The sequence below is a fragment of the Schistocerca gregaria genome, chromosome 2, assembly GCF_023897955.1.
Source record: "Schistocerca gregaria isolate iqSchGreg1 chromosome 2, iqSchGreg1.2, whole genome shotgun sequence".
NCBI classification, from domain to species: Eukaryota; Metazoa; Arthropoda; class Insecta; order Orthoptera; family Acrididae; genus Schistocerca; species Schistocerca gregaria.
This window is the reverse complement of record NC_064921.1, coordinates 440,129,482-440,153,571: the sequence shown is the minus strand read 5'-3', so window position 1 is coordinate 440,153,571 and position 24,090 is coordinate 440,129,482. Positions and strand designations below refer to the sequence as shown.

Genomic DNA, 24,090 nt, shown 5'->3' with positions numbered 1-24,090 from the left:
AGCTGGTGTCGCGGCTAATCCGCACACCAGCAGCAGACAAATTGCGCGAGTATAGGGAATCTCAAAAACGTCGGTGTTGAGAATGCTACATCAACATCGATTGCATCCGTACCACATTTCTATGCAGCAGGAATTGCACCGCGACGACTTTGAACGTCGTGTACAGTTCTGCCACTGGGCACAAGAGAAATTACAGGACGACGACAGATTTTTTGCACGCGTTCTATTTAACGACGAAGCGTCATTCACCAACAGCGGTGACGTTAACCGGCATAATATGCACTATCGGGAACGGAAAATCCACGATGGCTGCGACAAGTGGAACATCAGCGGCCTTGGCGGGTTAATTTATGGTGCGGCATTATGGGAGGAAGGACAATTGGCCCCCCATTTTATCGAAGGTAATCTAAATGGTGCAATGTATGCTGATTTCCTACATAATGTTCTACCGATGTTACTACAAAATGGTTCACTGCATGACAGAATGGCGATGTACTTCCAACATGATGGATGTCAGGCCCAAACCTCGCGTGCGGTTGAAGCGGTATTGAATAGCATATTTCATGATAGGTGGATTGGTTGTCGTTCACCGGATCTGACGTCCCCGGCCGGATTTCTTCTGTGGGGATAGTTGAAGGATATTTGCTATCGTGATGCACCGACAACGCCTGACAACATGCGTCAGCGCATTGTCAATACATGTGCGAAAATTACAGAAGGCGAACTACTCGCTGTTGAGAAGAATGTCTTTACACGTATTGCCAAATGCTTTGAGGTTGGTGGATATCATTTTCAGCGTTTATTGCATTAATGTGGTATTTATAGGTAATCACGCTGTAACAGCATACGTTCTCAGAAATTATAAGTTCACAAAGGTACATGTGTCACATTGGAAGAACCGAAATAATATGTTCAAACGTACTTATGTTCTGTACTTAATTTAAAAACCTACCTGTTACCAACTGTTCGTCTAAAATTGTGAGCCATATGTCTGTGACTATTACAGCGCCATCTATCACAAAGCGAAAAAAGTGATTCAACTAAAACATTCATATTTCTTTACGTACTACGCGAATATGTGGGATTGTTATTCAAAAAAATGCAGTTGATGTCCGTTTTTATCTATGGTAGCGCCATCTAGCGGGCCAAACACAGCGCCGTCTGGTTTCTCCCTTCATGCTAGACAAGTTTAGTTCTTTGTAGGTTTTTCGTTTGACGATTATTTCGTGAGATATTTGGCCCGGTCACGATCAATGGACTACCCTGTGTATCCATCCATATTTGTAAAGAAAAAAAGGTCGTATTTGCCTAACCGTTCACACAATAGAAAGGGTGTTCCTGTATTTACAATATGAGGTAGTAAATTCAGTGCATGGTGAGTATAATCAAAAGATGTGCTGGCCGTATGGCCGAGTAGCGACGTGGCAGTGAACACCAAAGAAGCCAGGACGATGAAACGAAACAAAACAAATCGGTACGTTGAGTAGTGGCCGCTGCATATGGAGAGATAGCGAAGGGCACTACTGAGTGCTGGAGTCCGCTGCCCGCCTCCAGTGGCCGGCCTCGCAGAGCGGATCCGCCAGCCGGCTGTGCCCCCCTTCTGGCCCTCCTGGCTGGAGTGGGGTCACTTCCCGGCTGCCTTCTGCGTCCGCTAGTGGCGCGGGAGGCTGGTCCCACGGCTGCAGCATCGCGTCCCCCAGCACTGCGTACACAGCTCCCGGCACGGCCGCCATCGCCGCCGAGATGAGGAACACCGCGCGCCACTGTGCCGGCGTCTGCTGTAAGGGCATTCACCTCTCACCACCTCCGACAGTCACTTCTCAGAGCAGTACAAAGCGTACGGTACTAGGAAAGTTTCGCAGTACAGCTTTATTTATTTAATTTTTTGGAAGTAACTTCCGCCACACTGAATATACCTCTCCATGGGCGTACCCAGCGAGAGACAGGGGGAGGGGGGGGGGGAGGCAGCTGCCCCCCCCCTCCTCCCCCCTAGAAGATATTCGAACTCGTTCGCGCAGATCCGGGAGTAATTTTTTCGTCTTCAGCGCGTTACTGTCGGCAGGGAAGTTTATAGAAATAATAAATTTAGCGATAAGCAATCCCCTCTGCTAGTCGCAGGCATGTTACGTCGCAAAGGAACAGCGTAGTCACTTGTAGGCAATAAGGGATCATGACTATGTGAAGTTTCTAACGAACAACATCGTTTCTTCTACCATATTTAAATGTAAATTGCTTTTTTGCTCCTAAACTATTAATTTTTTACGCTAACTGTAGATTAATGGCAGTTGACGTGCAGCTTATGACAAGCAGTAAATGGCGAGACAGTTAGTGGAAGTGATATGTAAAATAATTTTTGGAACGTTCCACAATACTGGCCATCACCGAAAAAACTACCGGGCACGTCAGTAAAATCCCCATTAGGGCTGCCTGAAGCCCTTGCTCACTTGCATGATTTAATGAGTCCATTTTCTGGATTGTTACTAAGTGACAAACAAAGAATATTTACGAAGAAATTATCAGTGGCTAGAGTGCTAGTGGAACGCACGTTCCGATTTTAGACGAGCAAGTTGCATATTCTCCCAAAGAAAAAAAAAAACTCCTTTAGAACACGAAGACATTGTTTTTCAGTGCATCTCCTTCTTTCACAACATATTAATCGATAAAAGTAGTCCCAAAATCTCCCTTCAGTTGAGTTTTTACCAGCACATAATCGAAAATAGCGCTTTGAAGCGTGCTTTCAGAACGAACAATGGAGCTTCAAGAAGGATAAGGAGCGGAGGACAGGTGTTCAAAACCTGTCAACTGTCATTATTGGAAATTTACTTCATGAATCGTTTATTGAATACTGTAACTACTGGGCCATCATTTCTTTATTAAAATTATAAAATTTGTACGTAACTCAAAGTTTATGCGTTTCTTGTCTGTAGTATTTTTGGTAGTTATTTATTTTAATTTTTTGTACTTATACAGTTCATTCCAAGCTTATCGTTGACCTGCTTAACGAAATCAATATTTTTTCCCTAGCATGAAAAAAGCACTAAAAACTTTGAGCGCTTTCCATGCACAACAGCGACTGTGAAACGATCCTTTAGCACACTTCGAAGGGTGAAGGCGTGGCTCAGAAGCACTATGAGAGAAGAAAGGCTCACAGGATTGTCCCTGATGAGCGTACACCGCAATTATGTAAAAGAAAACTGCGAGATGTTAGAGAAGAAATTAATTGAGAAATTTGCGGCAAGTCCTAGAAGATTATTACTGAATTAAAAAGTTGTATTTTTAAACAAGTGAATTTTTATATTTAAAATGTTTATGAAAGCAGTTTTTCACTAGTTTACTGTTTTATTTAATAAGGAATGCTGCATGTTTTCTCGAGTCCTTGTTTCCTGAGACTAGTATGACCTGCCCCCCCCCCACCCCCCGTTCAGATCCTGGGAACGCCCTTGTACCTCTCCATCTCCGAAACCAGACCCTACACCAATTCTCCCAAGCTTCTGTAGGGAGTAAGCCACACCCGTTCTCCCGAGCCCTCAGGAGGTCTACATCTACATACATATTGCGCAATCCACCATTCGGTGCGTGGCGGAGGGTACCTCGTAGAACAACTATCATCTTCTCTCCCTGTTCCACCCCCAAACAGAACGAGGGAAAAATGACTCCCTATATGCCGCTGTACGAGCCCTAATCTCTCTTATCTTATCTTTGTGGTCTTTCTGCGAAATGTAAGTTGGCGGCAGTAAAATTGTACTGCAGTCAGCCTCAAATGCTGATTCTCTAAATTTCCTCAGTAGCGATTCACGAAAAGAACGCCTCCTTTTCCCCAAGACTCCCACCCGAGTTCCTGAAGCATTTACGTAACACTCGCGTGATGATCAAACCTACCAGTAACAAATCTAGCAGCCCGCCTCTGAATAGCTTCTATGTCCTCCCTCAATCCGACGTGATAGGGACACCAAACCCTCGAACAGTATCCAAGAATAGGTCGTATTAGTGTTTTATAAGCGGTCTCCTTTACAGATGAACCACATCTTCCCAAAATTCTACCAATAACCGAAGACACTATCCGCCTTCCCCACAACTGCCATTAAAGCTTGTCACTTCATATCGCTCTGCAATGTTACGCCCAAATATTTAATCGACGTGACTGAGTCAAGCGCTACACTACTAATGGAGTATTCCAACATTACGGGATTCTTTTTCCTATTCATCTGCATTAATTTACATTTATCTATATTTAGAGTTAGCTGCCATTATTTACACCAATCACAAATCCTGTCCAAGTCATCTTGTATCCTCTTACAGTCACTCAACGAAGACACCTTCCCGTACAGCATCATCAGCAAACAGCCGCACATTGCTATCCACCCTATCCAAAAGATCATTTATGTAGATAGAAAACAACAGCGGACCTACCACACTTCCCTGGGGCACTGCAGCTGATACCCTCACCTCCGATGAACACTCACCACCGAGGACAACGTACTGGGTTCTATTACTCAAGAAGTCAAGGTCCTCATCACTTGAAAATCGCACTCCTTTCAGCTCCATTTTCACATGCGGCAACAGTGCAAAGTCACAAGGAGAAAGGTGTGGACTGTAAGGAGGGTGCTCAAAAAGTTACAGCCCTGTACTCTGCAAACATCCGATGCACGCCACTGTGGTGCGGTGAATTGGAGCGTTGTTGTGATGGAGGAACCAAGTGTCCATTCTTGACTTCGGCCGCAGGTTCTTCAGAGACTGGCACTGCTCAGCGTATCACTAAGCTGTGACTGTCTTTTGTGTGTCCAAAACAACACGCTCCACAATTCCATTCGATTTGAAAAAAAAAAAAAAAAAACAGCTGTCATTTTCTTTTTTTCTGATCGGTATTTTCTGGCAGCTGCGGGTGTGTCGTCATCTTCAAAGATCCAAACTTTGTTTCGAGTCTCAGTAGGCACGTCATAATAGCACTGCCAAGTGCCGCCATCTGTCAGTCACATACTGAGATTGTCCCTTAGGAAACTTCTTAACACCTCCTGGTAGCAAGTCACATGTCGTGTCATCTGATCTTCCGTCTGTCTATGCGGCACCCAGAGACAACAAAGTTTCTTTACTTGCAAATGATAATGCAGAATCGAACGAATTGCTGATGCGTTTAGTCCTAAGGTATCATCTATCTGCTTATAGGTCACTTGCCTGTCTTCGTCTATTATTTTCCTCACAGCATCAATGTTTCCCTCCCTAACTGATGATCGTGGCCTTTCCGTCCTCCAGAGTGAAATTTTCCTCTTTGGAATTCTCTGTACCATCTGAATATAGTTTTACGATGTGGACACGCGTAACCGAATGCGAAAGTCGTTTTTTTTCCTAAACCTAACTCAAAACTGTCGGAATCACTTCGTGACCACGATGCCGTAGGTAAGAAGCACTGTGAACGATTGCTCCCACAGACTTGGCACAGCGGCTACAATGTAAGTATGAAGTATTCTCAGAACACAGCATCAATCAGCCTTTTGTAACTTATTGTTCCGTCGTATTGCAATACTTTCCTAGTACCCTTTTGTACATGCAGAGCCGGTTGTGTTACAGCAAGTTCAGTTGCGAGCGGTAGACGGAAATATGTAACTGTTACCACGAAAAAAATAAACTTACGCTATTAACTATTCGTTTATTTCTTTCTTTATTTGTTTTTATTTTTATTTCTTATACGTCTAGTTCCATAGAACCAAATTGGGGAGCAAATCTCCATGACCATCGTATTAGTCAACACGTGAAATTAACATCGATAAAATCAAATCGAGATGAATCCTATGCAGATGAAAAGCTGTATCTGTTACCATACTCAACAGCTAACCAACCGTTTATGGGAAGGAGCACTTCAGTTTAAATTAAATGCTTTCAGTCTGAAGGAATTTGAATGTAACATAGGAGAAGACGTAATTCAATGAATTCATTGTCATTCGACATGATTGCTCTCCATACAGAGATATTCGCTATTTTTGGCACCATTAAAACAGCAAATAGTTAATACTTTCAGCCAGAAAGCAAATACTTGTTTATAAGATTGATTAACGTATAATAAGGCGCCGCATAGCGACGGTGGAATTTCCTAAATGAAGTAATTCGTCGTCTTTGGGCGGCAACATAAACAGAAAAATACGGATAGATATGCTATCCTTCACTATATTGTTCGCTGAAGAACAAATGAAGCCTTGAGCGCAAAACACTTGTACTGTTTTTCTTAAGTAAGACGGACGCACATTTGTGGCGGTCTGATCTAATTTTTTACTAAATAAATAAAAACGTGTTCCGTCTAAGTTTGAGTGAAGTGTAAAAAGAAGAACTGTTATAACTTCTCGTGACGACGCACGAGCGACTCAAGAGGACAATGGCTATATGAAAGAGCGCTAAATGGACATGAAACGGACATAAAAATCTACTGTCATTGTAGTACTAAGCTTAAGGTACGATATATGTTTTAGTTATAATAAATATTTGTTCTGGGAATACTGAATCATTTAGCAGTGCTCATTCCTGTCATCTCCTCAGTGTTATTTTCATCTTAATTATGCATTTTGCTAAGATTACAAACACCAAGATCAGCAGTCCAATGTGCGTGTTACACTGATAAAAAGAAAACTGTTTTATCGTCTTCTTGCATCAGCTTTAATATTGAATTTCCCTTTTGTGTGATGTTACAGTTGTTTTTGCGCCCTTAAGAACTTTCTGGTCCCTTAGGAAATAGTTTTGCCATAAGAATAACTTCACGACCGGGTATGATCGTATCTACGATCATGAAGTAATTAGAAAGACAATAATGCAATTTCTTAATCAATAGCACGCTAGCTGTGACTGCTTCAAGCCACGCGAAACTGCAAGTAAAAAACTATTCACATTTCATAGTGCAATATTTTATGACAATGGTCAATCCATGATTCTTACGCCAATTGTGATTGATAAAACAGTAAGAGAAATCTCAAATTCCAACTTTTCCAATAACGTCACTTTTATTTTGTTTCATCAGACTTGGCGCCCGAACAGGGACCTGACCAAAAATTAGTTCAAATTCTTGGAAAAGTTTCTATGTGCTTTTGTTGATAAATGTTCTGTCGTCTCATGTACACATCATCTCTCTGTGAGAATGACTGAAAATATGCTGGTCGATAACGCAGTTTAATTACCGAGATAAAAGGAAAGAAAAGAGACGCGAATTTGCTGAGACAACATAGCGGTAATCAAGCCATCAAAAAGTAAGTCAGACTTTTGTATACGCAGTATAGTGCTTCAGTAGGAACTCTGCTTTTCCAAGTCGATCCATCTACCTCCTTTCCGCTATAGAAAATCTGCTTTATTTTATGTTTCAAAGTAAAATTTTCCATTGTTAGCATAGCTGGTATTACATTTTCAACATGGTGGATATTTTGTGCAATTTGCAGTGAAGAGCATCTTTATTCATTTGTCTGAAACGTTTAGGTTCCATCTTGTCTTCTCGCCAGATAGAATTTCATTTGTTGCTCATGCGAGAGCGGTGCTCTTAGTAAACTCACGTCACTGACAAACGACGAAAGCCTTGCGTAGCACGTGATTTACTGACGAAAATGGCCGATAGTAAACAGAGACAGGTGACAACAGGAGACGGGAGTGAAGACGTTAACAGTATTCCATACCCTTTACGATCGCGAGCGGTAGGTTCCCGTGTGGAAACTGAACTAACTATGTCTGTAATAGGGGAAAGTGACCCTAAGGCCCAAACTCTTCCCGCTGCAGCTACAAATGACCTCGGTGCGTTAATAGAAATGCTGAAACAACAGTTTGACGCAGTAAATGAGACTATAAAAACACAGATGAGACTGCTAACTCCCGATTAGATGCTTTAAGCGAATCAGTAAAAACACAACTAGGCACAAAACAGATCTGCAAAAAGAAATTACGGCTGAATCGAATACCTAGTTGGGTGAGGTGCAAACTAAGATCAGTGATCAAATTCTGAAAATGCAGAAACAGGTGAAAAGTGAAATAGCTGAAGTATCTGGAACATTAAACACAAAAATTCAGGCAGCTACCCGAGAAATAAACCCAGTTAGAAATACGGTATCTGACATTGAAGGTGTAGTAGAGGATCTGTCGAGGCAGATAGACTCAATCAATATCGAAGACAGGTTAAGAGCACCGTGAAAGCACACGCGGAGCGGAACACTACGGTGAATGGATAAAGGGTAAAGATATTTTTATCGAAAAGAAGATCAGGGAGGAGCTTCGAGAGACTGTCAAGGATGTAACAAATGAAATCTTAGCTGCTCCTGGTAAGTCGGGAGAAACAGTGGTTTCTGAATTGGGACAGATTCGAAGGAAACTTACACGGGATCTTCCCGAGTGGAAGCAGCTAGTAGTGGACGAGGTCAGAATGCTGAGAAACTGGGTAGAAAATCCGCACACGTATACGCAAACTTTAGGGAACAACTCTATAGACGGTGACGAATGTCATGAACTCCTTTTGGTTCACCGCCTGATCACATGCAAAACAACAGTTCTGTTGAGCCTCGAGTGGGGAAAATAAATGATCCGCCCACAATTGTGAGTTTAATGCAAGAGGAAAGTGTGATTAAGCATCGCACTTTTCATCGGCAGAAGCGAGAAATACACCCGATCGTGTTCCTAAAGAATTTTTCCGGCATATTTCCCAGGAGCTGGTCAGACAGACAGCGTATTCAGTTCGTCACTGGATTTATTTCTGGTGATGCAGCATTATGGGGAACGGAAATGGTAGACACTTGTAGGAATTATAAAGAGATTGAGAAAATGTTCTTGGCAAAATTTTGGAGTAATAGGGTACAGCAGAGATTAAGAAAGGAGGTGTATGATGCGGAAATTTTCAATGAGAAGCATGGAAGTCTCCGGCGATACTTTGAGAAGTATCTAGCAAAAATTAAATTCTGGGATTCTCCGATTTCTTCCAAGGACGTAATTACGATTCTCAAAAGCAAAGTCCCTGTGTCAATTAGAGAGAAACTAGTAAATGTGTCCGGAGAAGACACGGATGTATTCCTTTCTGTGCTGGATTCCTTAGATTTAATTAGCGAGGATGTGCGTTCCAAGGTTTGTAGCGGCAAATTCTTCCCTGGCAGCCAGCAGAAAGCATCGCAGGCGGACAACAATGCGCCGAAGGAGAGAGCGCGCTACTGCGATCGCTGTTACCAACCTGCCAGCCGTTATGAAAACGCAAACGGCAATAACTTTAAACGGAAGCAGAAAACCAATTACAGTAATCAGCAGAGATACCACCCAATTTACAACCACCAGGTACAACATCATTACGGAAACCCACCCTTTAATTCTGCGCCTGAGCAGTATGAAAATTCTCCACAAACGATTGGTAATTTTTCAAATGGGCCAGTGTACAATCAAAGTTATAGGTCGAAAAATAGCAAGTGGCATCGGTAAGGCGGAGGCCACCCGGCACAACATCAGAACAACTTTTCACAGGATAGAGGACCGCGGAACAATTTTCAAACGGCACCAAATGCAAACTTTCCTTCACAAGGAAATGGTTTTGCCGGCAACCAAAAGATCGGGCGACAGCAGCCGTCTCAAGTATTCTGTTCAAAAGTGAATACACCCAGAGGATTTGACCCCTTTACACCGGCATTTATACCACATAACCAGCACCAATATGAAACGGAACAAACACTTAAGGCCATGAATGACAAACAGACTAAACATCCTGCGGAAAATTAGAGGCAGCGCCTTTCAGCCTCCTAGAGGTCGCTGCGAATTTTGAGTGAGGGCACTAACGAATCCTCTGATTCTGAGTGTGTTAACGCGATGCGATACGTCCATGAGACTCACTTACGAGATGACCTTGCACCTGACAGAGAAGCTCAAGACATTAATGACATTTATGATGAACGGGTCCAGGCTTCGATTAAGATTTCTATTGCCAACATTCCTGTCACAGCCATTGTTGATACAGGATCAAACATCAATGTCATGTCATCATATCTCTTCAGACAGGTGTCTTCTGTTTCAGAAGTTTTATCATTGCCGATTCAGGGTTGCTCTATATCGGGAGCAATTGGTCTATTGAAACAGAGAGTTAGTTTACAGACAAAGTCTCAACTGCAGATAAAATTTGTTTTGGTTTCTTTCTCCGTGCGTACTGGAAATTTCCTTGTGTGGACTGTTAATGATAAGTAATGTGTTGAACAGCGCACTGACTACATGGTAACGGTTACTACATGTAAACTTTAAGTATTTAATGTTAAGTATGGAAAAATTGTTTATAGTGATAGACATTGAACTGATATTTCTTCAACAAGTTGAAGCAGGAAATTGAGGTTGCAGCAAGAATTTCAATTTAACTTTAAGTTAGTATAAAAAAAAAGTGCTTGCGAGGCGATTGCCCGGAGCTATATAAATATGTAAAGGTGGGAAATGGAGGAGGGTGCGTAAATAAGCACTTCTCTCAAGGTATAAGAAGATTTATAGACTAATGTAAGTACTTGAAGTTCTGTTGTAAAAGACCAAATTACCTGCTCAAAAAACTACATGTTCAAAACGTCCAGACAGTGAACAGGAGTGGAGAAAATATCTTAGCTTAAAGTTCAGTTAAAGCGTACTGTTAAATGAGAAAACAAGTGGTAACCCACATGTGTTCACGCAAGGAGACAATAAGCTGTAGTAAACTAAGTTAACTGAAGTACAGTACAAAAAGAGAAGCAAACCATGAAGCATGAATAACGTAGCGTAAGTACTCCACGAGGCCATTAATTGCTATGAAAGTAAACTATTTCCCTGTGATCTGAGCCCAATCTAAAGAGTATATGAGGAATGTTAGCTGACGAATTGATTTCAGTAGAATCAAGGTACTAAATAATCACACAGCAAGCCCCCTGTGTCATAAATAAGTCCAAGTAAAGATCTTCAGAAGTTTTGTAGTGTAATCTAGCGACCATTCAATACCCTAATTGACGGCTAATCTAAAGAACAAGCAATGCAGTGATATTTGAAGTTAATACTGATTATAACCAGAGTAAGACGTAGTAGTAGGAAAGCATGCTGTAATGAAAGAATGAAAGAGGTTAAAAATTTATATAGGCCTATGTGGCTATGTTTATAATGATAATTTTATTTACATGCAGATTTTATTGTAAAAATGTCTCCTAAGACACTCCTCTTATGAAATCCATTTTCCTTGTGCCCGTTCCTTTTGATCCTGGTTCATTAACCCAGACCAAGGGTCGACTTGTAAAAGGCACGTGTGCTTGGAGGCAAAGCAGTGCTTATGAGAAATGAGACAAGTAGAGCGATGAACTTCGCTAGCTTTGGTAATGTTTGTTATGGACAGGTTGCGTAAACCCAGTGAAATGTAGGTAATTCCATTCATGCGAAAATTAGTAGACACGCGTTACCCTATTTTTTTTTATATATATATACGGAGAACGATTGCTGAGTACATGAAGCGAAGAGGGCGACCTATTGTTATCCAGTCTGCCCTCAAATATAAAAATATTTGCAAGCACAAAATAAAAGGTTCAGCGTTAAATGCGTACTCGTTGAGTAGTATATATGCTAAGTGGCAGTAGAAAATGATCTTGGGTGCACTAAAGAATAAATGCAACGAGTGTTGCGAAATCTGTAGTTTTGATAATGAGGAGATGAGCCCTTAAAAGAAAGTTTGAAAGAATATTTTTAGATTCACTAGTGAAAGTAAACCTTCAGATATAAAGAGTCCATTAATAAAGCAGTTGTTCACTGGACTTGACCAAAGGAGTGACCATTAATTGTTAATATTAGCTCGTAAGTGATCTTTTGTAAATAGTAGTATATAAGTCTTTCTGTGCCAGTGAAGGAAACCTGCAAATTTGATTGTTTTGTAAATGAACGCTATCGACGAAGGAACTGAGCACGAATGCTGTGTGAAGATGCACACTAAAGTGCGACGTGCATAATAAAAATAACTGTTCAGTTTGTATTAGTGGTAATGTTGTACTGCAAGCGTAAAAAGAAGTCAAGGCTACGACAACAGGTGCAACGCAAAGTTCCGTGTTGTTATAAGTGCAGCGACAGCTAAAATATTTGTCGTCACTTACCTATGAGCCTCATGGGAGGCAGTTGACAGGGAAGCATGGAGGCAGCGTCAGTGTCCGGCTCCTCCGATGGAAAACGCGCGCGAGGTGTGTGTATCGATGCACTCGCGTGATACGAAGTTCACAAAAAAAGAAAAAAAAAGGCGATCGACGACCGGCAGCTGCGTTACAAACTGGGCGCGCAACACTGTGTAGCCGCTGTGAGTGGCTGACGCGTGGGTGACGAAAAAATCCAAACTTTAACCTGCTAACCGCCATGACTTCAATCACATATTGGAGGAAAGACATTTGCACACTTGTGTGACTACATTTTCATACGTAAATTAAGCAATTTTCTTGAGCTGAAGTTAAGATGAGTGAGAAGTAGGTGTCGACGATAATCTGAGTGGCACCGAAGAATTTCTCGACCTTGAACCATTAAAAGACACAACCACGGGTTTTGATATTTTATAGGTGTGGAAAACACGTTCGAGCCAATGAGTTTAAAACTGGAACGCTAGACCAGGTTAAAACGAACAGAGCCTCTGCGCTACGAGGGATACGCACTGGGTTCCTGGATTACGTCAGGTCCAAAATGGCTGAAGTCGGCTGTTCCTTATTCGCGGCAGTCCATTGTCTGATACATCAGGAGGCACTTAGTGCGAAAATTGTCAACATAAAAAAAATGTTATGGACACAGTTGTTCGAACGGTTAATTATCTTCGCTCGCATGGACTCACACATCGCCAGTTTAAAGAATTTGTGGCTGATATCGCGCGGAATACCCGGACGTCCGCTAACACGCTGAAGTAAGATGGCTGAGCAGAGGGAAGGTGCTTCGTCGGTTTTTCTCCTCGAGGGACGAAGTCAATGCCATTTTGGAAATGAAAGGAGGTCCAGGAGAACTACTTCGCGATCCTAAGTGGGTGGCGAAATTGGCTGTTTTGAGTGACCTAACTGGCCATTTAAATACTTTGAACATTTCACTCCAAGGCGAAAATCAGTCTGTTGTTGATTTAGTGCAGACGATACAAGCATTAAAAAAACTGATATTGTGGGAAAAAAGTTGCTCGAGGAGTATTGTGGACACTTCCCTGCATTAGACAGCGTTAAAGAATATGTGGATTTTTCAGATTATGTTCAAATCATTTGCGGATTACAAGAAGAGCTTGAAAACAGACTTTTGGAGATAAGTGGACTTCTACCGGCCTAAGATATATTTGTTCGCCCGTTCCTCTGTTATTTCGTTTACGTTGCATCTGAGCGAGGGACAGTCCACCGCAGAGCATTGCTGTGCGGTCTCACTCGCTCCGCAACTGTCTCTCGCTCCTGCGCCGACACTAGCGACACACGGTCGCGTACGGGGCACTGAACTACACTGCCTTTCACCTGGCTAGAATAAGCCTTCTTCTTCAGTACGAAGTGCAAGGTTTGCCAAGCAGTGTACTTTGGGATGCAATGTTCCCGGCTAAGACGACGTATCGACGCTTTTGGACTTTGCTCGATAGCCTTCATATGGTCTCCACAGTCTCCTACAACTTCGACTGCCGCCCACAACGTTTCTCGTCGCAAACATTCCCACTTCGTCTGAAGTTGTTGCCCAGACATTTAATGATTGTCTGCTTTGGGACTTTTGTACGGCAACATCGATGAAACCACTCTTGAACCTCAGTAAAGGGCAGTCCATTCAATCTCCGACTTATGAGACTGATTCCTTGTAACGTCGTCAGCATCTTCCAGACTAGCAGCAATAAAGAGACAGAAATCCGTGTTCTCCCAGAAGTGGGTAGGAACTTCTCGGGCACCCCGTATAACAGGAATTAGCTTAATTTTTCGGAACTTCACAACGGAAAAGAAGGAGTGATCCATGAAGAATTCTTCACTTTGGACTTGAAAGTGCGAGGATTCCTGTGGTAGCCTACTAAAGATGTGTACAAGGATCAAGGAAATTCAATCCAGATGCAGATTGGATTTCTGCGAAGTATTAAATTAGTGGAAGCTGCTGATTCTTGTGAATAAGTTCATATTTTTCTAAAGAAAATTCCGAACTGGTTGCATGAATGATTTTTATTAAATCTGAGACTGGTTTCGCACCACTTATCGGTGCATCCTCAAGCAATATATGCTATTTATAACATAGTAACGTTGAACATTGCCCTGTAGCCACTCCCCACCACTCACATCCAAACTTGCACGGTTATTGCCACTCCCATCATTTTAAAAAAAATTGTGAAAAAAGATTTTTAAATTTTAACTACCGCTTTTGCCAGCTGACGGTACATTGGACTTGAATGGCGGAGAGTGGCTACAGGGCAATGTTCAATGTTGCTATGTTATAAATAGCGTATATTGCCTGAGGATGCACTGATAAGTGGTGCGAAACTGGTCGCAGATTTAATAAAAATCGTTCATACTGCCAGTGCGAAATTTTCTATGAAAAAATGTCTAAGTTTGGATGTGGTTGCCCGCCCTACAAAACAATATATAAGTTCATATTATTAACAACAAAAGACATTCAAGAAAATGAATATTGAGAGGCTAGTGCCAGAGCTTCTGGAACCCTGAACAGGGATCGAAAAGAAGTTCGTGAACTTACGCCACATATTGTTCGAACTACTCGTTCTTGAGCAAAAAATACCCTTTGTGAATGGAAAGAGTTACCACATAATATAATGCTGTATGTCAGATGAGAATGAAAATACGCATAGTAGACTAATTTTCGTGTTGTGCCCTCCCCTATTGTAGATACTGTTCTAATGGTAAATACAGCAGCATTCATTTTTTGAACAAGATCCTGAACATGGGCTTTCCATGACAGTTTACTACCTGTCCGAACACCTAGAAATTTGCTTTATTCAGGCTTACTAATCATATGCTCATTCCAATTCCGTGCAATCAAAACTTCAGTTTTAGTTGAATTGTGAGTTAGAAACTGCAAAAACTGAGTTTTATTGATATTTAGCACCAATTAACTTCCTACAAGCCAAGGACTTATGGCTTTAACTGCGGTATATGGTACGTTGCCTATGTTGCACTCATTGTTCTTTACTACCAAGCTAGAGTTATCAGTAAACAGTCACCTGTTCTTAAAGTCTGAGAGGATCCATTACTGAAATACTCCTCTTATTCCATAATGGTCCAACATCTGCAGTAATGATCAACACAATCAAAAAAGGTGCCTGGTGTTCGTAAATTCTTGTTTCATGCATCCAGTACAGTAGAAAAGACAATATAGCGTTTTCAGGTATTAAGCCTCTTCTGAAATCAAGCTGTACTTTGACAGAAATTTATGTGTATTGCAACAATCAATTTCCCTTACATACGCAGCATTTTTTGATAGCTTTTGCAAACACTGATTTCATAGAATGTCTAAAACTGTTTAGATTATCTTTTTCTCCTTTTATTATTGAGGAAGTTAATTTTTCATGGAATAGACTATTTCTAAAGGAAAAACTGCAAATGTAGCTAAGTACTGGGCCAACATATGCAGAACAGTGATTTAGAAGGAAGTAAAGAAGATCGGGTTTAACGTGCCGTCGACGTCGAGGTCATTAGAGATGGAGCAGAAGCTGGGATGGTGTCAAGGATGGGGAAGGAAATCGGCCGTCCCCTTTTAAAGGAACGATCCTGGTATTTTCATGGAGTGATTTAGAGAAAGCACAGGAAACCTAAATCTGGATGGCAGGACGCGGGTTTGAACTGTCGTCCACCCGAATGAGAGTCTAGTGCGCTTTAACAGTGATTTAGCATCATGCTAGATACCCCAACGTATCCATGAGAGCACTTAGTTTTCAGGGACTTAATTCTTGACTCATTCTCCCCCTTGTCAGTATCACGGAGATGTATTTGCGAGCAATAGTGATATTAACCTACACATCTAAGTGTACGCTGAATGTCCACCTGCATTTGTTAAGAACTTTCTGGTGGCCTTCTTCGCCACCTTTTTGAGATTTGGGTAAGAAGTACAAAATGAAATCAGGTGACCATACACAATGTCTTTGATTGTGCGACCTCACATTCCTTTTAAGTTGGATGATTCCAGTTGCTTGACCAGATCTGAAAGGAACACGTGAAAGTTAAACGAAAGAAGCGCCGACAGATTCGTTTTATCTTCATGAATTACTTAATATGATAAGATTCAGCACAATGATAAGGAGATTCTTGAACTTATCTCACCCACTCATTCCCTGTTGTGTAATAATATTACCTGTAGCACTATAGCAGAAATTGTTGAAATATTTATTCGTGTGCATGAAACAGTGACCAAGTTTGTAAATCGATAACGGAACGTATCCAGACGTCTTCAAGGGCACCAGGCAAGATGATACCTTGATCTATGACTGTTGTGATTCTACATCTAGATCTACACTCCGAAAGCGACTTCCCCCGTTTCATTAGAGAATGGTGCGTGGGAGGAACCAAAGTTGATAAGGCTCTACATGATCCCTAATTTCTCTCATTTTTTCGTCAGGGTCATTTCACGGAAGAAAATACTGTATTGTCCGAAATGTCTATGAACGTATGCTTTCGGGATTTCAACAGCAAATCTCGAACAGTAATACATCACTTCGCATGATTAAGCGCAAATCGTCACATTTATTCACCTTCGCGGTCAGCTGCCGAACCTGCACGAACTGTCAATCATCTGCAGGTCTTTCTGCATTTCATTACAGTCTTCTGGTGTTTCAGCCGTCCTATAGACAACAGAGTCGTCCACGAAAGGCCTCACGGAGCTTCTGACGCTGTTGACCACATCATTTATACATGATAACAATAACAGCCCCAACCATTTCACTCGAACGCGCTGCATTTCCATAGATACGTCCACAGTCTGCAGACTGTGCACATCGTTTGTTCATGTGAGCTAGTTCTTCTTCTGTAACGACATCGATGTGACAAACTTTAATCCACTTTTTGTAGAATGCAGAATTCCTTTAACTCCGATTTGGCTGATTAAAATTCGGTTTTTGCTCGAATTCATGAAAATCTTTATCATCCAGCACACTGTAATATCATGAGCTACGTAAACACGACAAAAGGAAATTGTTGGAATGAATAATTAGTATATGTACAGACTGATTAAGTGAAAACGCAGTCACATTTGCTAACTCAGACAGACAGTCCCTGATCGCTCTTTAGAATGAGCGACAGATAATTGTAGACTGTAGAGGTGCCCTTCCAAAGCAGTTATAAAGGCGCACACTCACCAGAGGGCAGCGAGTTATTTCATGCAATGTTACGGTTTCTGTAACCACTGTGAACGTGCCGCCAGCAACTTTTTGGTACGGCAAGGGTGAAGTTTTCCAGTCCTGATGCAGAGATGAAGTCAGTATGAACGAAATTTTGCTGCTACTGCATCGATAGATGTTGCGCAATATCTTGAGTCAAGTGTCAGCTTGATACACGGAATATTTTTGTTTGTGTTAAGTGAATTTCATTAAAATCAACATAGTGTCACGAAATAACTTGTTAATGATGGTTAAAAACCAACAGAAATACATCAATAGACGGTGAACATATACTATCTAATCAAGCGTATCCGGATACCTGTTAGTGAACATTAATATGTGGTGTGTCCACTTTTCGCCCTAAGGGCGGCTCGTATTCTCCTGGGGGCACTTCGAGTGAAGTGTCTGTATGCCTGTGCAGGAATGGTTAACCTTCATTTTTCAAAATCTGAAACGAGAGAAGGTGTTGATGTTGGACGCTGGGGTCTGGATTGAAGTCGACGTTTTGACTCATCCCAAGGTGCTCCGTAGGATTCAGGGCGGTATTCTGGGCAGGGCAGTCCACTTGTCAGCAAATCATCTGATTTATGATAGGGCACATTCTCATACTGATAGAAACCATCATCGTCTCTGAAGTGTTCCTCTACTGTGCGCAGCCGCGCGGGATTAGCCGAGCGGTCTTAGTCGCTGCAGTCAGGGACTGCACGGCTGGTCCCGGCGGAGCTTCGAGTCCTCCCTCGGGCATGGGTGTGTGTGTTTTTCCTTACGATAATTTAGGTTAAGTAGTGTGTAAGCTTACAGACTGATGACCTTAGCAGTTAAGTCCCATAAGATTTCACACACATTTTGAACATTCTACTGTGCGCAGAACACAATGCTGTAAAATGTGTCCATATCCTTTCGCATTTAGAGTTTTCTGACGACGAAAAACATCCCTGAACCGCAGTACCTCTTCCTCTGTGCTTCACTGTTGGAACTACCCATGGTAACAGGTAACATCCTCCAGCATTCGTTTAACCCACACAATTCCATCGAATTTGCACAGATTTAGGGCGACTCATCACTCTACATCATTTGTTTCCAGTCGTCTACTGTCCAGTGGGGTCCTTCAAGCATCGCTTAGCACTGGCAAAATAAATGTATGGCTCGACCACTGTAGCCCGCCGGCCGAAGTGGCCGTGCGGTTCTGGCGCTGCAGTCTGGAACCGCGAGACCACTACGGTCGCAGGTTCGAATCCTGCCTCGGGCATGGATGTGTGTGACGTCCTTAGGTTTAACTACTTCTAAGTTCTAGGGGACTAATGACCTCATAAGTTGAGTCCCATAGTGCTCAGAGCAATTTGAACCATTTTGAAACACTGTAGTCCATTCTTTATAGCTACCTACGCACAATCATTGTGCTAGCTGGACTGCCGATGGTACTTTGAAACTCACGAGTTATTCCTGCTGATGCCATGCAATTTTTTATAACCACTCCCCGCAATACTCGACGGTCCCTGTCCATGAGCACATGAACTTTGCCAAGTCTAAATTTAGTTTTTTTTTTTTTTCACATTGCCATTTCAGAGTCACATGACCAACAGCCGACTTGGGCATTCTTAGACAATCTTAGAAAGATAGAAATGTCTCTGATAGATTCCTTAGCCAGGTGCCACCCAGTGATTAGTCTACTTTCTTAGTCACTGAGCTTTCCAGAGCAACCCACTTGCTGTTACTGCTTCTCAATACTCCCCGTCTCCTTTTGTACTGGCGGGTCAGCCTCTCGTGACATCTAGCGGCCAATTCCGCATTACGTAGGGATGTCAAGATACTTTCGATTAGATAGTGTTTGTAAGAAACTTCGACGATGTTTCGAAAGTACAGAGATCGACTTCTAATACAGCGCACGATATTTTATCTGCGTACCTGGCAGACATCTCCAGATGAGCCGTAGACGCCTGACATCGGCTAATCGGCTAAGCATATCAAGCAACGGTGTCCTCTTAGTATCTTGGTGAAGCTTATAACGCATGAACCTATTTCTTCCCCGTCACCATGGTGAAGGTCCTTGAATCGGTGATCTTCCACCGACTTTCCCAACCTCTGGCGGCGGCTAGGACGATCCGACCTGAACAGTTCGGCTTTACTTCACACCTCTCTCCCGAACTTCAGGTCTTCCGATTCACTGAACACATCAGCAAAGGCTTCAACGCCACCAAGTCGACAGTTGCCGTTTTTCTGGACTTGCAGAACGCCTACGATAAGAGCTGGACCGACAGCCTCGTTCACAAGATGCTGACGCAGACCATGTGAAGATTGTGGAAGACTTCCTTCGCGGTAGGACTTTCCTCGTGGCTCACAGGGGAATGCGTTCTGGCGTTCGCCCATTGACAGCTGGCACTCCACAGGGATCCGGTGCTATCTCCCATTCTTTAACATCTACGCGAATGATATGCCGGTCTTCCCCGAGTGCCACCTGGCACAATGTGCTGATGACACAGCACTCTATACCATTGGACGTATCACTGACGCCAACACCGCCTGCCTCCAACGACAGGTGGACGCCACCATCACTTGGTGCCGGAAAAACAAAATCGCTCTTAACGCCACCAAAACTACGGCTGTCTGTTTCACGAAACGGCGCCCAGTCTTCCGCCGCAAACTTTCGATTGCAGGCGTGCAGGTGCCCTGGTCCGCGACGGCCACCTATCTCGCGGTCTGGATGAACCACAAGCTGCTGTTCCACTGTCATGCAGATTATGTCGCCAACAAGGCGCAAAAGCTGGCCAGGGCGTTGTTCCCCCTCTTCCGCAGTAGGGAACTCAGCCAGCCTACCAACAGGATACGGACGTTGCAGCGCCTGCAGAACTAGGTTCTCAGGTGGAGCCTGCACGCCCCGCCACCCACGCGGATTGTGGCTCTCCATGAGGAAGCAGATATCGTCCCCCTCAAGGAGATCATACGCAACAAAGCGCGGCGGCTCTACGAGGGCTATGCGAACAGTTTTTAGCAGAATGTGTGAAAAAAAATTATTTGCAAAAAAACGTTTACAACTTTTCAAACTACTCTCCATTGGCATGTATACATTTTTCCATTTTCTGAAACCACTTACAAAATGTGTCAGTCCAAGCTTCTTTTGGGATGTCACTTAGTGCACTCTCGTACACTGCAATGGTCTCTTCATCTGATGAAAACCGCTGCTGCTGCTACAATGGCATGTTATCAACATTTAAGTGAGTTTGAACGTGGTGTTATAGTCTGCGCACAAGCGATGGGACACAGCATCTCCGAGGTCCAACATCGCTGCGACCGGAAAAAGATCCTGCAAAAACTGAACCGCTGCCTTCGAAGTTTTCCTTTAGTCTTAGGGAACAGAAAGAAGTCACAGGGGGCCAGGTCAGATAAATAGGGAGCATGTGGGGATGGGGTAACACTCACAATTTTTCCTTCTCCAGAAAGTCCATCGTTCTGGCAGGATGGTCTGTGCTGCTGTTGATCCAATATCATCGACGTCAATGTGTTGTTGAATATCTATGCTCAGACATAATGAGGTATCTCGAATAGAATGGCATCCTACATCCTAAATCCTTTCAATGTCGCAAAATGTAAGATGTGGATCTTCTTTGATCATTTTCCTCACAGCATCAATATCGCTGCTCTGTCGGTATGGGAGTGGTTCAGGATTATGCAGGAGTAGGCCCAATAATGAACAAAAAAATAAAAACTCGGGCACTGCACTATGAATAAAATGGTTAAAGCATTATCGTAGTAAGGCAGACACGAAGTCAACAGTTACCACCGTAGTACAAGTTTATGTGAAAACTGAAGGATGTGAAAGAATGTGTGATGAGCTGAAGTAAATGATTCAGGTAGTTAGATGAAAATTTTGTTGTGACGGGTGACTGGAATTCGATAGAAAGAAAAGGAAGAGAAGGAAAAATGGGAGAACATGGATAGGGGAAAAGGAGTGAAGGAGGGGGACACCTGGCACAATTATGCACACAGCATAATTTAATCACGGTTAACATTTGGTTTAATAATCACGAAAGAATGTTCTTTGTTGAGACTTTCAGAGGGAAGATTGGGCAACGTTGGACTGATATAGGGAGAGGGAACGCAATAGAAGACGAATGAGTGGCTTTGAGAAATAAAATAGTGAAGGTAGCAGAGAATCACATAGGTAAAAAAGATAAGGCGTAGTAATAATCCTTGGATAACTCAGGAGATACTAAATTTATTTAACGGAAGAAGAATAAAAATTCCGGGCAACACGGGACTCTAACACTGAGACTGACAGGAAATCCAAAATAGATAAGCAGGAATGGCTGGAAGACAGTTACAAGGCTGTAGAAACATGCATGACTCCCCCCTTATCACTACTTACGTTTTGGTAAGTAAGCGCCCCCACGACTGCTGGAGAGATGAAGCCAGGCAGGGTGCTAACGACGTTGTTTAAACCAAGCAGGATGTCTGCAACACAACGGGTACAGGAGGGCAATCTAAGAAAAAAAGTACTTATTTGTGATGTACCTCTTCCTCACCACCCTATCATCCTCTGCCCCCATAAAAGAAATCTGCAGTTCACGTTTCGAGTTACACCAATAGCTTATTATTTATGCACCTAATCGCCATACAGTATTCATTTTTAAAACTTTAAAAAAATATTTACATCATTCAGACTGTAAAGTTACGTAGTTAACTTTTTGTTTGGTTGAAGGCTAATCCAAATGACTTCTTTAGTCGTCTGTATTGATCTGTCACAGCTCCAACGTTCCTGCTGCTGAAGAAAAGAAATTACGGCACGATATTCTACTTTATTAATCAGTATCTTTTTGTTGGCTCTCTCCCGCAGTATGCTTTGTCTGGGGTATACAGACTTGGCAGTAGTGAGGGTTGCAAACCATTGTGACTATAGTCGAGACGGTCTAAGAAAACCCCTGACAGCTTGCTGTTGCCAGCTTTCAACTACCAAGGGCTAACAGTTGCAGGCAGAAACAGTAGCTGTCTATGGAGCTCTGACAACACTGAGGCGTTGCCAAAGAGACTTTTACAAAATCGCGTTACGTTACTGGTTGAGGTAGACCCGAGAAGCTGCAGCAGCCAAACAACTGCAACTGCCGGCCGCTGTAGCTGAGCGCTTCTAGGCGCTTCAGTCCGGAACCGCGCTGCTGCTACGGTAGCAGCCTCGGGCAAGGATGTGTGTGATGCCCTTAGGTTAGTTAGGTTTAAGTTCTTCTAAGTCTAGGGGACTGATGACCTCAGATGTTTAAGTCCCATAGTGCTTAGAGCCATTTGAACCAACTGCAACTTTCAGGCATCAACTTACACAGCCCTAATTATAGCTAAGGGGCCACAAGGAAAAGGAAAGCTTATAGATAACTAGCAGTGGTGTCTAGCGCAATATTTTGCCAATGTGCTAAAATATCACAAAAATAAACAGATCATGTTTCACTATGTTATTATAATACTGTAGCTTTACCTAATGTACTAAGATCAAGTATTTTGTTTATATGTTTAAGATTTCGCTTTGTTGTTAACGCATTTATATGTCATAGATCTTTAAATCCCCCTACACCCCATGCATCCTTTTCCCGAATAACAAATATGTAAAGCCAAAAAGTGCACAGCGAACATCGCACCCACAGATACAATTTTTTCATACAATTCCGTACAAAATTTCCACGTATACTTACTTTTTTCACCATTGCCTATAGACTTTTAACTTACAAGTGTAGTATCATAACTGTTTAATTATATTTAAATTTTACAGTTAATAGTTTAACATTGCGAGGAATAAAATAAAACGAAAAAAATGATGGTAATAGTGATAATTGAACCTGTGCTGACGAATGCCAGTTGTTGCACTCGAACATTGACCTATGGCACCTACATGTAAACTGACCCACGAAAGGCCGTGCTGCTCTATGCCTCCAAAATACTTTACACGCACTTTCAAAGAAAAATAATGACTTTGTGCTGTGAGCAACACAGCACTCGTACTGCCGGAGGGAGATGCAGTGTCAAAAACAGACAGTTGCTGCCCTTCTTTTGGCTGATCGTAGCATGGTCAACTGCACTTGACACTAGTTTCAAGTCATCGAGAAGAGAGCGCAAGAAAACATATTTCCTGCCATTTTATTTTCATACCAGCACGTGATCACAGGGAAATGATGTAATTTTAATGCAACTTATGGCTCGCTTTCCGAGGTAAATGGCGTAATTTAACTGCTATATTTACAGTGTTGCTGTAGCACATGGGCACATGGTCACCGGCCGTCACTGATAATTACTGCACACAATTCGTTCCAAACTGACTCACTTAACGTTAAGGAGTGGGTCGCCATCTTATCAATGATGGACTACATGTGGTTCATGGCCCACGGTCTGTGCGTACCCTTGCTGTGGCAACGTCTCTTAAACTGCATTCTCGGGTAACATGGACATCACTGAAGGGTTCCACGAAAGTAACGTGCTTTTTTTCGTAACATTCAAGAAAGCAACTTGAAAATACAATAAAATTAGCACCTTTATGAAATTAAAAAAAGTATGTACTGCAAGAGATATCTCCAATTACTCAAATGGCTCTGAGAACTATTGGACTTAACATCGGAGGTCATCAGTCCCCTAGAACTTAGAACTACTTAAACCTTTTTAACCTAAGGACATCACACACATCCATGCCCGAGGCAGGATTCAAACCTGCGACCGTAGCGGTCGCGCGGTTCCACACTGTAGCTCCTAGAACCGCTCGGACACCTTAGCCTGCCAACCTACATATATGTTTGGGCCTCACTGGACCATGCGATGTACAACAAGAGGCTTTTTCAGAGCTTTGTTTCGGC

The 24,090-nt window shown here is 42.6% G+C and overlaps 1 protein-coding gene across 1 annotated transcript in view; it reads right to left on the bottom strand.

The window, feature by feature from the left end:
- Positions 1-1,520: 1,520 nt before the first annotated feature.
- Positions 1,521-24,090, bottom strand: part of LOC126335830 (vesicular glutamate transporter 2-like) — a 142,229-nt gene continuing 119,659 nt past the window's right edge. The window contains exons 9-10 of the mRNA XM_049999297.1: positions 21,633-21,718; positions 1,521-1,778 (exon numbers count right to left, since the gene is read on the bottom strand). Of these exons, the coding sequence (XP_049855254.1) occupies positions 1,521-1,778; positions 21,633-21,718 (344 nt within the window). The remainder of the gene's footprint in view (positions 1,779-21,632; positions 21,719-24,090) is intronic.